We start from the raw sequence: 14,609 nt of genomic DNA, 5'->3' as shown, positions 1-14,609 counted from the left end.
GAGTCCTACGTGTATTGATTTGTTTATTTGTATTGAGTACAGGAAGTGAACAACTGTAGGGCTACGATTAAATAAGCTCTGCTTCTTCCGACTCCTTTTCGGACACGTCAATATGTGAAGAATCATATTGTACGGTAATTCTTGGCATGTTTGAAGGAAACTAATTGTTTAAAAAAAAAAGTGTGATCAGAGTACGGCACTCATGGTCTATGGAAACAATGCCTTATTAATTGGTTCCAGCCAGCCTGTCACTTTTAAGTATCACACTTTCCTGGCGTCCTTAAGGAAGTGCCAATGACCTCGTCCCTGGTGACTCACCTTCGGGGAGTCGCCGTAGCCGATTCCTCTCCGCAGATAGCAGCTGCAGGTCAGGGGCCCAGGTGACACACCCGTGACCTTTGACACGGCGCTGCCTCTGGATGCAGAGGGACAGGCGGGCGATGCTGTTGTTGCCCAGCCGCACGCTCCGCAGCCGGCGAAGCGGCCGCGCCGGCGCGAGCACCCCTTCCAGGAGGTTGTGAGAGAAGTCCAGCTCGGCCACGAAGTCCTGGATGTGCCGCGGCGACATGACGGAGAGACCCGAGGCGGAGCAGTTCAACACCGAGGGCCGCGGGCAGCGGCAGGAGTCCGGACAGGAGGGTCGGGGTGAGGAGCAGTGGAGGCCGCAGATGGCGAGGAGTAGCAGCAGCGCCAAGAGTGGGTCGTGTATCGCCGCCATCGCTTCTTATCCTGGTAACGTATCCGCATGTCACAAGCAAAGCACGAATCGTTATGGAAGAATTGAAGCTCACCTGTGTCGCCACTTCTCATCAAGTCAACTTGACGGCCAAAGTCTGAAGTGTTTGAGCAGATCAACAACGCCCAAAGACGCCATTTAATCATTTACATGCGGAGTTAATGTCTTACTGTCTTTCTGCATAAACGCCTTCCTGAGGGCTCGCCCCTCGCCACGCACTCTATTAGTCAATAAGAACGCTCGCTGCGCTACCTTTTTTTTTTTTTTTTTTTTTTCATGATTCTAAACATGCAAGCCAGAGTGACCTTTAACCAAAACAAACGATAAGCGGCAGAACTCCAACATGTTTTTCTTTATTCAAACAAAAGCATATTTTCTTACACATCAATCATTTATATTGCACAAAATCCAAAACACTTTATTAACGCTAATAACTTTGACAACTGACATTAAAGCTGGGCAACATTTTTCCTCTCGCTTGTGGAAATATGATCTTAAAAAGATGAGATTGTGCCAATTGTACCTTGAGAATATGTTTTGGTTTCATCGTCAATACGTGGCTTGTGGCAAACGTGCTGAGGAACATTTGATTGGAATTAACTTTCAGGTTATCTGCACAGTAAAAATGTACCAGTATTTTTTCACAGTCAAATACTGTAATCAAAATTTACTTGAACATTGCAACAGATTACTGTAAAATATATCCTTATATTTCACAGGAATTGACTGTTTTCACAGTAAAATACTGAAATCAAATGTTACTGTAATATTGCAACAAATTACTGTAAAAAGTAAATCCTTATATTTCACCGCAAAATAAAAATGATCAATTGCTGTGAAATATAAGGATATACTTTTTACAGTAATTTGTTGTAATATTACAGTAACATTTGATTTCAGTAATTTAATGTGAAATGTGTGATTATTTCACAGTAAAATACTGAAATCAAATTTTACTGTATCATTACAACACTACTGTAAAAATTATGGTATCCTTATATTTCACAGTAAAATACTGTAATTGTAATTTTTACTTTGACATTACAACACACTACTGTAAAAATTATGATATCCTTATATTTCACAGTAAAATGTAAATGTATTCAACATTTACTGTAAAATTACAGCAAATTACTGTAAAAATATATCCTTATTTCACAGCAATTGACTGCTATTTCACAGTGAAATACTGAAATCGAAATTTACTGTAATATTACTTCAAAGTACTGTAAAAATTATGATATCCTTATTTCACAGTAAAGCACTGTAATCAAAATTTACTGTAATATTACAACAAATTATTATAAAAAATATATCCTTTTATTTCACAGTAATATACTGAAATCAAATTTTACTGTAACATTACAACACACTACTGTAAAAATGATATCCTTATTTCACAGTAAAATGCTGCAATTGTAATTTACTGTAACATTACAACACACTACTGTAAAAATTATGATATCCTTATATTTCACAGTAAAATACTGTATTCAACATTTACTGTAACATTACAGCATATTACTGTAAAAATATATCCTTATATTTCACAGCAATTGACTTATTTCACAGTAAAATACTGAAATCTAAATTTACTGTAATATTACAACAAAGTACTGTAAAAAATATATCCTTATATTTCACAGTAAAGTACTATAATCAAAATTTACTGTAAGATTACAACAAATTATTATAAAAATATAATAACCTTTTATTTCACAGTAAAATACTGAAATCAAATTTTACTGTAACATTACAACACACTACTGTAAAAATGATATCCTTATTTCACAGTAAAATGCTGTAATTGTAATTTACTCTAACATTACAACACACTACTGTAAAAATTATGATATCCTTATATTTCACAGTGAAATACTGTATTCAACATTTACTGTAACATTACAGCATATTACTGTAAAAATATATCCTTATATTTCACAGCAATTGACTTATTTCACAGTAAAATACTGAAATCTAAATTTACTGTAATATTACAATAAACTACTTTGAAAATATGATATCCTTATGTTTCAGTAAATTACTGTATTTTACAGTTACTGTTACAGTAAATCCCTGTAAAAATATATCCTTATATTTCACAGCAATTGGCTGTTATTTCACAGTAAAATACTAGAATAAAAATTTACTGTAATATTACAACTACTGTAAAATTGTGATATACTTATATTTCACAGTAAACTACTGTAATCAAAATGTACTGTAATATAACAACAAACTACTGTGAAAATATGATATCCTTATATTTTACAGTAAAATATTGTCATCAAAATTTACTGTAACATTATAGCAAATTACTGTAAAAAAAATATATCATATTTCACAGTAAAATATTGTCATCAAAATTTACTGTAACATTATAGAAAATTACTGTAAAAAAATATATCATATTTCACAGTAAAATGTCTTCAAAACTTGCTGTAACATTACAACTGATTGTAAAAATTATGATATCCTTATATTTTGCAGCAATTGACTATTTCACAGTAAAATACTGTACTCGTAGTCCTCTGTAATAACTTCTCTTCTTGTACAATAGGTGGCGGCACGACAGAGTAACAATAAAATTGCAACTGTGAAGTTACAGGATATAGTTGTAAATGTATTGTAATTAACTGTAAAAGCCCCGCTCTGCAGTTACAGTAAATTGCTGTAAAATCATATTATAGTAAAAGTAATGCAATTGATTAGCCAGTAACTTGCTGTGAATTTACAATGAACATTTTTACTGTGTGGATAATTCAAATATAGTTTTTGTCTCTAAATTGTTTTATTTTAGTCAAAAGTAAATGCAATTCCTATGTGCATGTCTCTAAAATAGAATTCAAATGATATAGTACAAATACAAATGTACACCATTATTTCATATGTACAGTCAATATTATAATTGTATTTTTTGAAAAATATCTGGTTTTATTGAATACCAGTGATACTCGTACCAAAGTTTAAGAATCAATAAATCCATAAATCTTCCCCTGTGAGTCCATTGGCAGTCCGAAAAGTGCAGAAGAAAAATGTAAACACGTACAGTTGTCCCTCGCCATATCTCGCTTCAAGTATTACGGTTTCACCTGTTTTTTTAAGAATATTTTGTTTGCCCTAAATTAAGTATTTTCATGCATACAAATGGAAACTAAACCAAAAATATCCATACTACACTAGTAATGGCCATTAGATGAGACCAAACTGTTCAGTATCGTGGCCGCTGATTGGCTCAGCCAGCATTATTATATTGGATTAAAAGAAGGGGTTTAGTTCATGCCTACTGTTGAAACTGTTTTTTTTTTTTATGCAATTCCTACTTGACGGAAATCTGTTTATGTCCGGAACCAATTAACAGCGATAAACGAGGGACGACTGCAGTGCGTTACTTGCTAATTACTACACACTGGTCAGTAAACGCATCACACACAGCTGCCAAATAAAGTGTAACAGTGTATGAATAATGTCAGTGTTTATCAATAACAATACTAGTGAAACTGTACTTATGTTGGATTTGCTATTCCAGAACACAACCATTTTCTATAGAAGCCATGAAAAACAAACTGTATCAAAAAATGCGTTTTTCCCCCCTCAGTCCGGTGTCCTCAGTGAGCGTTCTGACACGGGTTGTCGGACGTCTGGCAACCCATGTTGGGATACTTCACCCGCACGCGGAACAGTGTCCCGTCGGCGCACATGCACAGCTTGTACCTCTCGGTGGCGCCGTCAAAGTACACGTCGCCCTCCGAGCTGGGAATGCGCGTGGCGTTGAACATGACCGACCCGTTGAGGACGATGCTGTTCTCCTGCGAGAGGAAGGGGAACAAGGGAAGGATTTTGTGTACTCATTGGCAAGTCTGCGTTGTGAGTGGCTATGGGGCAGTGCCCCACCTTGTCCAGCAGATGGCACTGCCTTTTATAGTTCATACAGACAACTGTTGAAAGGATTAAATTGTGTTTTTAAAGATGATTGTTCTAATAGCGGAATGAACATGACTGTTATAAAAAAAAAAAAATGTAATTGACCTATTGGGCAGGTTGCATTCTGCCCTACGAATTCTGCCTAGCAACAAGTGGGCATGCAAATGATTTGACCAAAAATATACATTTATGTCACACAGGTTGGGTTTAGATTAAATAACTTTCTTTTTTTGGATATATATATACCGTATACCGGACGTGTTTAGGATATTTTTTTATTTTATTTTATTTTTTTAACCTTTTGGGTAGTTTGCATTTTGTCCTATGAATTCTGGCCACCCATGTTGTATTAAATTACTTGTATTTATTAAGAAAATTGTTCTATTAGTGTTGTTTTTTTAAATGGACAAAGGGTGCACCCCGCCTACCACCCGAATGCAGCTGAGATAGGCTCCAGCACCCCCCGCGACGCTAAAAGGGACAAGCGGTAGAAAATGGATGGATGGATGTCTACTATATTTTTTTCTACTGACCTATTAGACAGTTTGTATTAGGCCCCATGAATTCTGCCTAGCAACAGGTGGCCATGCAAATGATTTGACCAAAAATAACCCCTTTTTTTGCATCATTTTAAAAACAAATAACAACTACAAATATTGTGTGTTGATGTTTAAACAAATTACTTAGAACAATATATATATATTTTTTTTTTTTTTTAACAGCTTTGTTTTTCCCTGCCTTCTTCCTGAATGCAGTTAGCACAAGCCACAGCAACCTCTGTGACCCCGAGGGGGACAAGCCCTAGAAAAGGGATGGATGGATGAATGTCTCGTATATTTTTAATTGAACAAGAGGGAAGATTGCATTCTGCCCTATTAGATCTGCCTAGCAACAAGTGGCAAATTTAATTATATTTATATAGCACTTTTTCTCTAGTGACTCAAAGAGCTGTACATTGATAATAACATTATCTACATAAGCTACATTTATACCAGTCTGGGTGAAAGGTGGGTGAAGTGTCTTGGCCAAGGACACAACGGCAGAGACTAGAAAGGCAGAAGCCGGATTCGAACCAGGAAACCTCAACTTTTTCCACACATGTTGTTTAAATTATTATATATTTTTTTTAAAGAATACTGTTGTAAAAGCGTTGTTTTTGGAATGGATGTGTCAAGTAAATCATTGTTTTATTGACCCACTGGGCACTTTGCATTCTGCCCTATGAATTATGCCTAGCAACAGGTGGCCATGCAAATGATTTGACCAAAAATATTTTTTTTGCGATTAACTTTTTAAAAATAAATCTTGCATGCAGAGGTTTAGCAAAAGTAGAAACTCCAGAAAAATCCCGCTTTGACGCAAACTTCTGGTAAAAATGTGCCTCTGCACTTGCGGAAATGCCGTCATACATTGCGTTAGCATGACTAAGTGTGAAGTGAATTATATTTATATAGCGCTTTTTCTCTAGTGACTCAAAGCGCTTTACATAGTGAAACCCAATATCTAAGTTACATTTAAACCAGTGTGGGTGGCACTGGGTGCAGGTGGGTAAAGTGTCTTGCCCAAGGATACAACGGCAGTGACTAGGATAGTGGAAGCGGGGATCGAACCTGGAACCCTCAAGTTGCTGGCATGGCCACTCTACCAACCGAGCTATACCGCCCCCAGCACCACTAGCATCAAAGGATTAACCCAACGAGTGTGCTTATTTTCTTTTTAGGTGAACCAAGGAACTACCAGAGTTAAGAGTTATGAGGATCCTAAGAAGAAGTTTCGTAAAGTAAGCAAACTTCAAATTCAGCAGTATCCCACTACTTTTGTCTAACGACACCATATGTTTAACTTCTTTTTACGCCAAAAATAGTAGGTGTTAATAATGGAGACAGTTTGAGACTGGAACAGATTATTAAACATTACTTACTAGAGATGTCCGATAAGGGCTTTTTTGCCGATATTCCGATATTGTCCAACTCTTAATTACCGATTCTGATATCAACCGATACCGGTATATACAGTCGTGGAACTAACACATTATCATGCCTAATTTTGTTCTGATGCCCCGCCGGGTGCATTAAACAATGTAACAAGGTTTTCCAAAATAAATCAACTCAAGTTATGGAAAAAAATGCATGGTTGAGTTGGGTGGAGGGGGGGATCAGGGGATGTATATTGTAGGTCCCGGAAGAGTTAGTGCTGCAAGGGGTTCTGGGTATTTGTTCGGTTGTGTTTATGTTGTGTTACGGTGCGGATGTTCTCCCGAAATGTGTTTGTCATTCTTGTTTGGTGTGGGTTCACAGTGTGGCGCATATTTGTAACCGTGTTAAAGTTGTTTATACGGCCACCCTCACTGTGACCTGTATGGCTGTTGACCAAGTATGCGTTGCATTCACTTGTGTGTGTGAAAAGCCATAGATATTATGTGAATGGACCGGCACGCAAAGGCAGTGTCTTTAAGGCACGCCCCCAATATTGTTGTCTGGGAGAAATTCGGGAGAATAGTTGCCCCTGGAGATTTTCGGGAGGGGCACTGAAATTCGGGAGTCTCCCGGGAAAATCGGGAGGGTTGGCAAGTATGACTGGGAGACGCAACTGCTCTGTACTTCTCCCTACGTCCGTGTACCACTCCGTACAGCGGCGTTTTAAAAAGTCATACATTTTACTTTTTGAAACTGGTACCGATAATTTCCGATATTACATTTTAAAGCATTTATCGGCAGTCCAATTTTATCGGACATCTCTATTACTTACAGCTCTGAGCTCGATGTCTCCGCCCATCTTGAACTCGACGGTGCGTCCCATGATGTTGACGCCCTCGTTGCCGCGAATGATAGCCTTGCTGTCCCCCCTGATGTGGAGGTCAGACGCGGCGTTGCTGGTTATCTTAGCGGAAGAGACACACGTCGCACGTTAGCTCGCCTCCGTCTCTTTTGGGTGCAGGTGTACCTAATAATACGGCGAGAGAGCGATCACCCGTTCCGTGGACGCCTTCTTGACGCTCAGCACTTTGACGCCTTTGGGCAGGTGGAACTCGTGGTTGTCGAAGTCGGTGCTGAAGAAGGTGGCCTGAGTGCGAGGGTCGGTGAAGGAGATTCCCACGTCGCTGACCACCGACGTCTTGTCTTTGTCCACGCTCAGCTTGGAGGTGCCTTGCTGGAAGACCACCTGCAAGGATAAAAGGGTTTAGTCCGCCGCCGCTCGTCCCACGCGAGTGTTTCCTGTCCTCACCGGGTTGTTGTTGCCGACCAGGAGCAGGTCCTGGTCCTTACGACCTCCCACGGTGCTCCGGTGCAGCGGGTGGACCACGCCCATGTCCGCTTTCTGCTTGAAGCGTAGAAGACCCGATTCATGGAACTCCATACTGTCGCAGCCATTGGGACCGATGCGGATCACCGTCCAGATAACCAGCGTGATCTGGAGGACAAGTGGGTACACACTCTTTAATGTTAGGAACAGGAAGTCATGGACAGCATCATGAAATCTTTAAAATGATACAGGAAATGCTTTTAGTCGCACTTTCGACCGAGGTGTAACACAAAGTTAACTACCACATAAAACAGGGGTGTCAAACTCAAATACAGAGTGGGCCAAAATTTTAAACTGAACAAAGCCGCGGGCCAAGGTTGAACAAATGAACCTTTTAATAGGGACCCAAACAAGTTTTGCATAGAATATTGAACAAGCAAGGCTTATATAACTTTATAGTGACATGCAAAATCAAGTTTCAAATAATAATAATAATAATTAAAAAATATCAATGGCATATCAAATACAATTTAAATAAAAATGTAATGCCTCTTTTCTATTTGCAGCCTTCTGAGGTAAATATCAACATTAACTTTTTCCACAGGCTAATAAATTTGAAAATAACATAACAATGAATAAAACAACCATTCAGGACTTTAAACTGCTCAGTTTGCAACACACTGATCTAATCTGATGTGCCCAAGCCAGATATCTGGCATCTTTTCTTGGATGCTAGTTCATTAATGTCGGGGCTCAGGCTTTGAGCTGAGGCAACCTTCATTATCGAACAAAGGTCTTCATCAGTCATTATATCTCGTAGTCCACCCGGACCACAGTCTTGGGGCCTTTAACGTCCTCTACGAGCTGTCGTGACGTCCGCTTTTCATCTCCATTCTAACAACGTGCCGGCCCAGTCACAAGTTATGTGCGGCTTCTGTACGCACACACGTGAATGCAACACATACTTGATCAACAGCGATACACGTTACACTGAGGGTGCCCGTATAAACAACTTTAAAACGGTTAGAAATATACGCCACACTGTGAATCCACACCAAACAAGAATGACAAACACATTGCGGGAGAACATCCGCACCGTAACACAACATAAACACAACAGAACAAATACCCTGAACCCTTTGCAGTACTAACTCTTCCGGGACGCTACAAAACACACACACACACACACACACACACACACACACACACACACACACACACACACACACACACACACACATACACCTTGTAGCATTGTAGCGGACATCCCTAGTAAATACTATAAACAAATAAAAACTCTGATATTGCGCACATAGGTACACTTATTGTCATAAATTGGTGACTGTCAGTTTGGATTATTAAGCTGCATGCCATTATTTACGTAAAGGGATAACCGTGTAAGCATGAACATTAATTATCAGTCAAACCATTAGCATTCTGCTATAGCTGCTATCCTTTACCACAAGGAATAAAAGTGTAAACATAAACATATTGTATCATGTTTCATAGTAACGGGCGCTATTGCAAACTTGGGTATCAATACAGTACCAATTAGTCATAGGTGATACCATTACTGTTTGTAAACAACAAAAAACACAAAATATATTTTGTAGTAAAACAAGGAAAAAGCCAGCATTGATCATATACTGATAGTACAATGGCCGTTTTATTTCCAGAAAAGGGTGCTCCAAAAAAATCCAGCGAGCTGTCGTACTCACAATGAGGTTGATCAGGGCCAGGAGGAAGAGGAGGACGATGATGCACACGGCCATGTTGCCTTTGCGTCCTCGGAGGCCCGTTTTGTGGAGACGTTCCTCCTCGATGGGCACGTAGCCCGCTCTGAAGTTACTGTTGTGCTCCTTGTTGACGTTTCGTCTCTCGATGGCCTTTTCCCGCATGGACTTCTTCCCTGGCCCGTTGGAGCTCTCCTGCAATGGAACACACCAGTGGTTCTCAAACTTTTTTCACCAAGTACCACCTTAGGCCCCGTTTACACTAAGGTTATCCACCTAACCTTAGCCTTGTCCACACACACACAATGGTCGTTTAAGACCCCCTCCCCCCCTCCTCCGTCATGCACACGTCATAGTCACCTCCAGTGTTGCTTTGTGTGCAAGTTCTTAAATTTAACTTATCTGAACAATATCCAGTGTTGTGGAATCCAGTGTGATGCGGGGCCCTATTGTAGTGAATCACACCTGAGCCATCATAAATTAATCAAATCTTTATTGGACACGTGAAAGTAAACAATGTGACAAAGAACATTTTACGTCAATCAATCTAGGGATCTAGGTATCTGGTCAGGACACTCCTCACTCTTTTGCCTTCACCTTCATTGTCCATTCCTTTTTGGTGACTTTATATACTCTGGACCTAGACGTTGAGTCCGCGACATACATGGCGGACAATAACTGATACGGTCTGCTTTGCCAGTCCAAAAGCATTCGCCGTTTTCCGTAGTCTTCCCTCGACGGCCAGGTAATACAAAGCACATGCTACCTTTTTTATCACATCCACGGGAGCCCGCATTCTCGTTGTTTTTTGACTATTGGACAAAGTTTTTCGGTAAGCAGAATCACAGCTGACCTCGACATTTGAAAGTTCTCTTGCCGTCTGAGAAGTGTTGTATACGAAATAGTTGCAATCGCTTTCTCTTAAGGTATTCATGTGTGATTTCCACAAGCGTCTGTACATTTAGAAGAATGAGAAACACGGGCATGTCTGGATGACTCGCCTCCATATTTCCAGTGGTTAGCTCCGAGTTACGAAACCGCTGGCTGTGGCGCGTTCTTTCTGACGTCACTTCCTCTCCGAACTCAGTTTGTAAACGATCAATGAGTCCATACAAAGCTAAGAGCCGGAGATTCAAGAAATACACGGCGCACTTACCCGTGTAAAAATTTGTCAGAGGAAGGGGAACCTTAAACGGTACTTTAGTGTGGCTGGAGCGGGGCTTAGCCTAAATAATTATTTGTTTAAGGGGTTATCCGGCTTAGTGTAGACATAGCCTTAGAAAACACTTGGCTCCCCAAGTACCACAATAATGACCAACATTAAAATGCAGTAGCTTAGTGGGCCTAGATTTTCATTAAAAATAAGGCAGAGCTTTGTTCTAACAAGTGTATTCGATATTTTTGGACACCGTAATATTACACACAGTTTGAACAGTAACACTGTGTTTGAATATTTAATTAAGTGATGTTTTGGTGTACCACTATATCAGGGGTCTGCAACCTCTCCTATCAAAAGAGCCATTTTGCCGCCTCTTCCACTAAAGAAAACTGGTATAGAGCCGCAAAACGCAACAGTTTATAAACTTTTTAAAGTTATATAATTTCATTTTGCAGGAAAACCAATCTGTTCATGTGAAACTCAACTATTTTTCCTTTTCTCTTTTCTTTGAGGCAAGTATTTATGGTTAGCTTACTCAAGGGGTTGCACACTCAAGAAGCTGAACTGAACACACAGGCTTCCCATTCGCTTTAACTTGCCTTCCTTGCAGCTTAGGGCTCAGCCTGTGTGAATTCACGGCCTTATAGTCAGAAGTTATACAACTCTGTTTAAAAATGCTAACTTTCCTCAAAAATCAGAGGGAGTCATAACCAGGAGACAGAAGCTCCAGAGCTGCGGGTTGCACTAGATCAGGGGTCGGCAACCTTTACCACTCAAAGAGCCATTTTGGCAAGTTTCACAAATTAAAGAAAGTAATGGGAGCCACAAAAAAAAATTTCAAATGAAAAACACCGCATAAAAAGCTTAAATGCTTTGTGCTATGTTAACCAGGGGTCTCCGACACACGCACCGGCACGCACTTTAATGTGGAAATTTGATGTTAGTGCAGCCCGCGAGTTTTGAATGAATGGCGCTTGATAGCGTCATACTTGCCAACCCTCTCATTTTTCCCGGGAGACTCCCGAATATCAGAGCGTGATGACACTGCATTTGGCGCCCTCTACAGTCTGCCCTAAAAGTGTACCTGCTCGACCACATGTAGAATGCAGTTTCAGCTTGCTCACGTAAGTGACAGCAAGGCGTACTAGCTCAGCAGCCACACATCTTACACTGACGGTACCAATACCCAGAATCCCATGCAGCCCTAACTCTTCCGCTCAACCAACGCACGGAGAGGGGGGGGGGGGGGGGGGGTTGATGTGTGGGGGGATTTGGTGGTAGCGGGGGTGTATAATGTAGACCGGAAGAGTTAGGGCTGCATGGGATTCTGGGTAATGGTTGTGTTGTGTTTATGTTGTGTTACGGTGGGATGTTCTCCAGAAATGTGTTTTTCATTCTTTTTTGGTGTGGGTTCACAGTGTGGCGCATATTTGTAACGTAACAATGTTAAAGTTGTTTGATACGGCTACCGTCAGTGTAAGCTGTGTGGCTGATGAGTAAGAATGCTTTGCTGTCTCCTGTGTGTGCAAGTAATAACAATATGCAACATGTGGCTGGACTGGCACGCTGTATGTAAATGCTATAGAGGACAATTACTGCAGTGCAATTAGGGCACGCCCTTTATTTAGTAATTAGAGTGTAAATAGGATTATTTTTTCCCTGGGAGTTATCTAGGAGAGACACTGAGATCCATAAACCTCCTGGGAAAATCGGGGGGGTCGGCATGTATGTAGCTGAGCCGCATCAGAGTGGTCAAGGAGCCGCATGCGGCTCCGGAGCCGCGGGTTGCCGACCCCTGCACTAGATGGAGCCAGCATACCACCACCACAGTTTGAGAATCCCTGGAGAAGACTGATCATCCATCCATCCATCCATTTTCTACCGCTTGTCCCTTTTGGTGTTGCGAGCCTATCTCAGCTGCATTCGGGCGGAAGGCGGCGTACCCCCTGGACAAGTCGCCACCTCATTGCAGGGCTAACACAGATAGACAGACAACATTCACACTCACATTCACACACTGGGGCCAATTTAGTGTTGCCAATCAACCTATCCCCATGTGCGTGTCTTTGGAGGTGGGAGGAAGCCGGAGTACCCCGAGGGAACCCACGCATTAACGGGGAGAACAAGCAAACTCCACACAGAAAGACCCCGAGCCCAGGGTTCAAACCCAGGACCTTCGTATTGCACTAACCCCTGTTACACCGTGCTTCCTTAGACCAGTGTTTTTCAACCACTGTGCCGGCACACTAGTGAGATACAGTCTGGTGTGCCGTGGGAGATTATCTAATTTCACATATTTGGGTTAAAAATATTTTTTGCAAACCAGTAATTATAGTCTGCAAATTATGTGTTGTTGTTGAGTGTCTGTACTGTCTAGAGCTCGGCAGAGTAACCGTGTAATACTCTTCCATATAAGCAGGTGGCAGCTGGTAGCTAATTGCTTTGTAGATGTCGGAAACAGCAGGAGGCAGCGTGCAGGTAAAAAAGGTGTCTAATGCTTAAACCAAAAATAAACAAAAGGTGAGTGCCCCTAAGAAAAGGCATTGAAGCTTAGGGAAGGCTATGCAGAACGAAACAAAAACTGAACTGGCTACAAAGTAAACAAAAACAATGCTGGACGACAGCAAAGACTAACTGTGGAGCAAAGACGGTGTCCACAATGTACATCCGAACATGACATGACAATCAACAATGTCCCCACAAAGAAGGATAAAAACCACTGAAATAGTCTTGATTGCTAAAACAGAGTAGATGCGGGAAATATCGCTCAAATGAAGACATGAAACTGCTACAGGAAAATACCAAAAAAAGAGAAAAATTCACCAAAATAGGAGCGCAAGAAAAGAACTAAAACACTACACACAGGAAAACAGCAAAAAAATCAAAATAAGTCCGGGCATGATGTGACAGTACACCTACTTTGAGACAAGAGCTATATTGATGCATGCTTGGTTATGCTTTAAAATAATATATCCAACAATTGCGACAACGTTTTTACTGTCAACTGAGTTTCGTTTTTTAATGATTTCTGCTAGTGGTGTGCCTCCGGATTTTTTCAACACAAAAAATGTGCCTTGGCTCAAAAAAGGTTGAAAAACACTGCCCTAGACAGATCGTATGTCCTCCAAAAGGGAGCAAACACTTCACGGTACATTCCCAGTGGGATACATTGTGGTTGATCTGTGCACATTAATATTAAAAAAGCGTCTGTTTTAAGAGAACATTTACAGCACGAAATCCACGCATCGGTGCAACGTCACATCTATGTTTTACAATTCCGGTGTCGTACGTGAACGTCTCATCATTATTAAAGTGTCGGAATGCCCTCAGACCGCCTGTCTGTCTGTGGTCATCACTAAAAATACACCGCTCCCGATTTAGCATCAAAATAAGAGCCACTAAAGGCCACATTTGTGTGCTCCTAACGTCAAATGGCCGACACACACGCCTGCTAAAAAATATTACGTTTTGCTGTTATGATTCTTAATAATAATAAAAATAATAAACAATTTGACGCGTAGGCCTGTATTTATCCCAGCTAGGTGAGCCAAACAACAATAAGCTATATCTTGGTTAAACAGAGAACAAGACAGCAAACTTAGAAGTGAGTCAGAAAGGGAGAAAACGGCAATAAATATGATAAATGGTGAAAATAACGGACCTGCTCGGACGCCATGTTGACCCTCCCTCTCCTGCTGGCGGAGTGTGCGCTGGAGGAATGTACCACTTTTCATTCCGTCCTTGGAGTCAAACAACATCACGTTTTGTTGGCAAATACTTCGACGTGGGCGTCGGGTAGCGTTAGTAGAAACTA

At 40.8% G+C, this 14,609-nt stretch overlaps 1 protein-coding gene across 1 annotated transcript; it reads right to left on the bottom strand.

The window, feature by feature from the left end:
* Positions 1 to 499: 499 nt before the first annotated feature.
* sgcb (sarcoglycan, beta (dystrophin-associated glycoprotein)) lies at positions 500 to 14,609 on the bottom strand. The gene is made up of 6 exons (XM_062038528.1): positions 14,457 to 14,609; positions 9,622 to 9,831; positions 7,886 to 8,071; positions 7,631 to 7,822; positions 7,409 to 7,540; positions 500 to 4,545 (listed from the first exon to the last, which is right to left on the bottom strand). Exons 1-6 carry the CDS (start codon positions 14,469 to 14,471, stop codon positions 4,345 to 4,347), a joined length of 936 nt encoding a protein of 311 aa, XP_061894512.1. The 5' UTR covers positions 14,472 to 14,609; the 3' UTR covers positions 500 to 4,344.

Source organism: Entelurus aequoreus, linkage group LG27 (assembly GCF_033978785.1).
Source record: "Entelurus aequoreus isolate RoL-2023_Sb linkage group LG27, RoL_Eaeq_v1.1, whole genome shotgun sequence".
Lineage (NCBI taxonomy): Eukaryota > Metazoa > Chordata > Actinopteri > Syngnathiformes > Syngnathidae > Entelurus > Entelurus aequoreus.
The sequence above is the reverse complement of the archived record's forward strand: the minus strand, read 5'-3'. Positions and strand labels throughout refer to the sequence as shown.

Bases quoted from the DNA above. Each gene is read 5' to 3' on its own strand.
- sgcb (XM_062038528.1), bottom strand. The intron at 8,072-9,621 runs GTGAGTACGACA...CTTGTCCTCCAG, and splicing joins TGGCCCTGATCAACCTCATT to ATCACGCTGGTTATCTGGAC. The intron at 7,823-7,885 runs GTGAGGACAGGA...TTATCCTTGCAG, and splicing joins TGGTCGGCAACAACAACCCG to GTGGTCTTCCAGCAAGGCAC.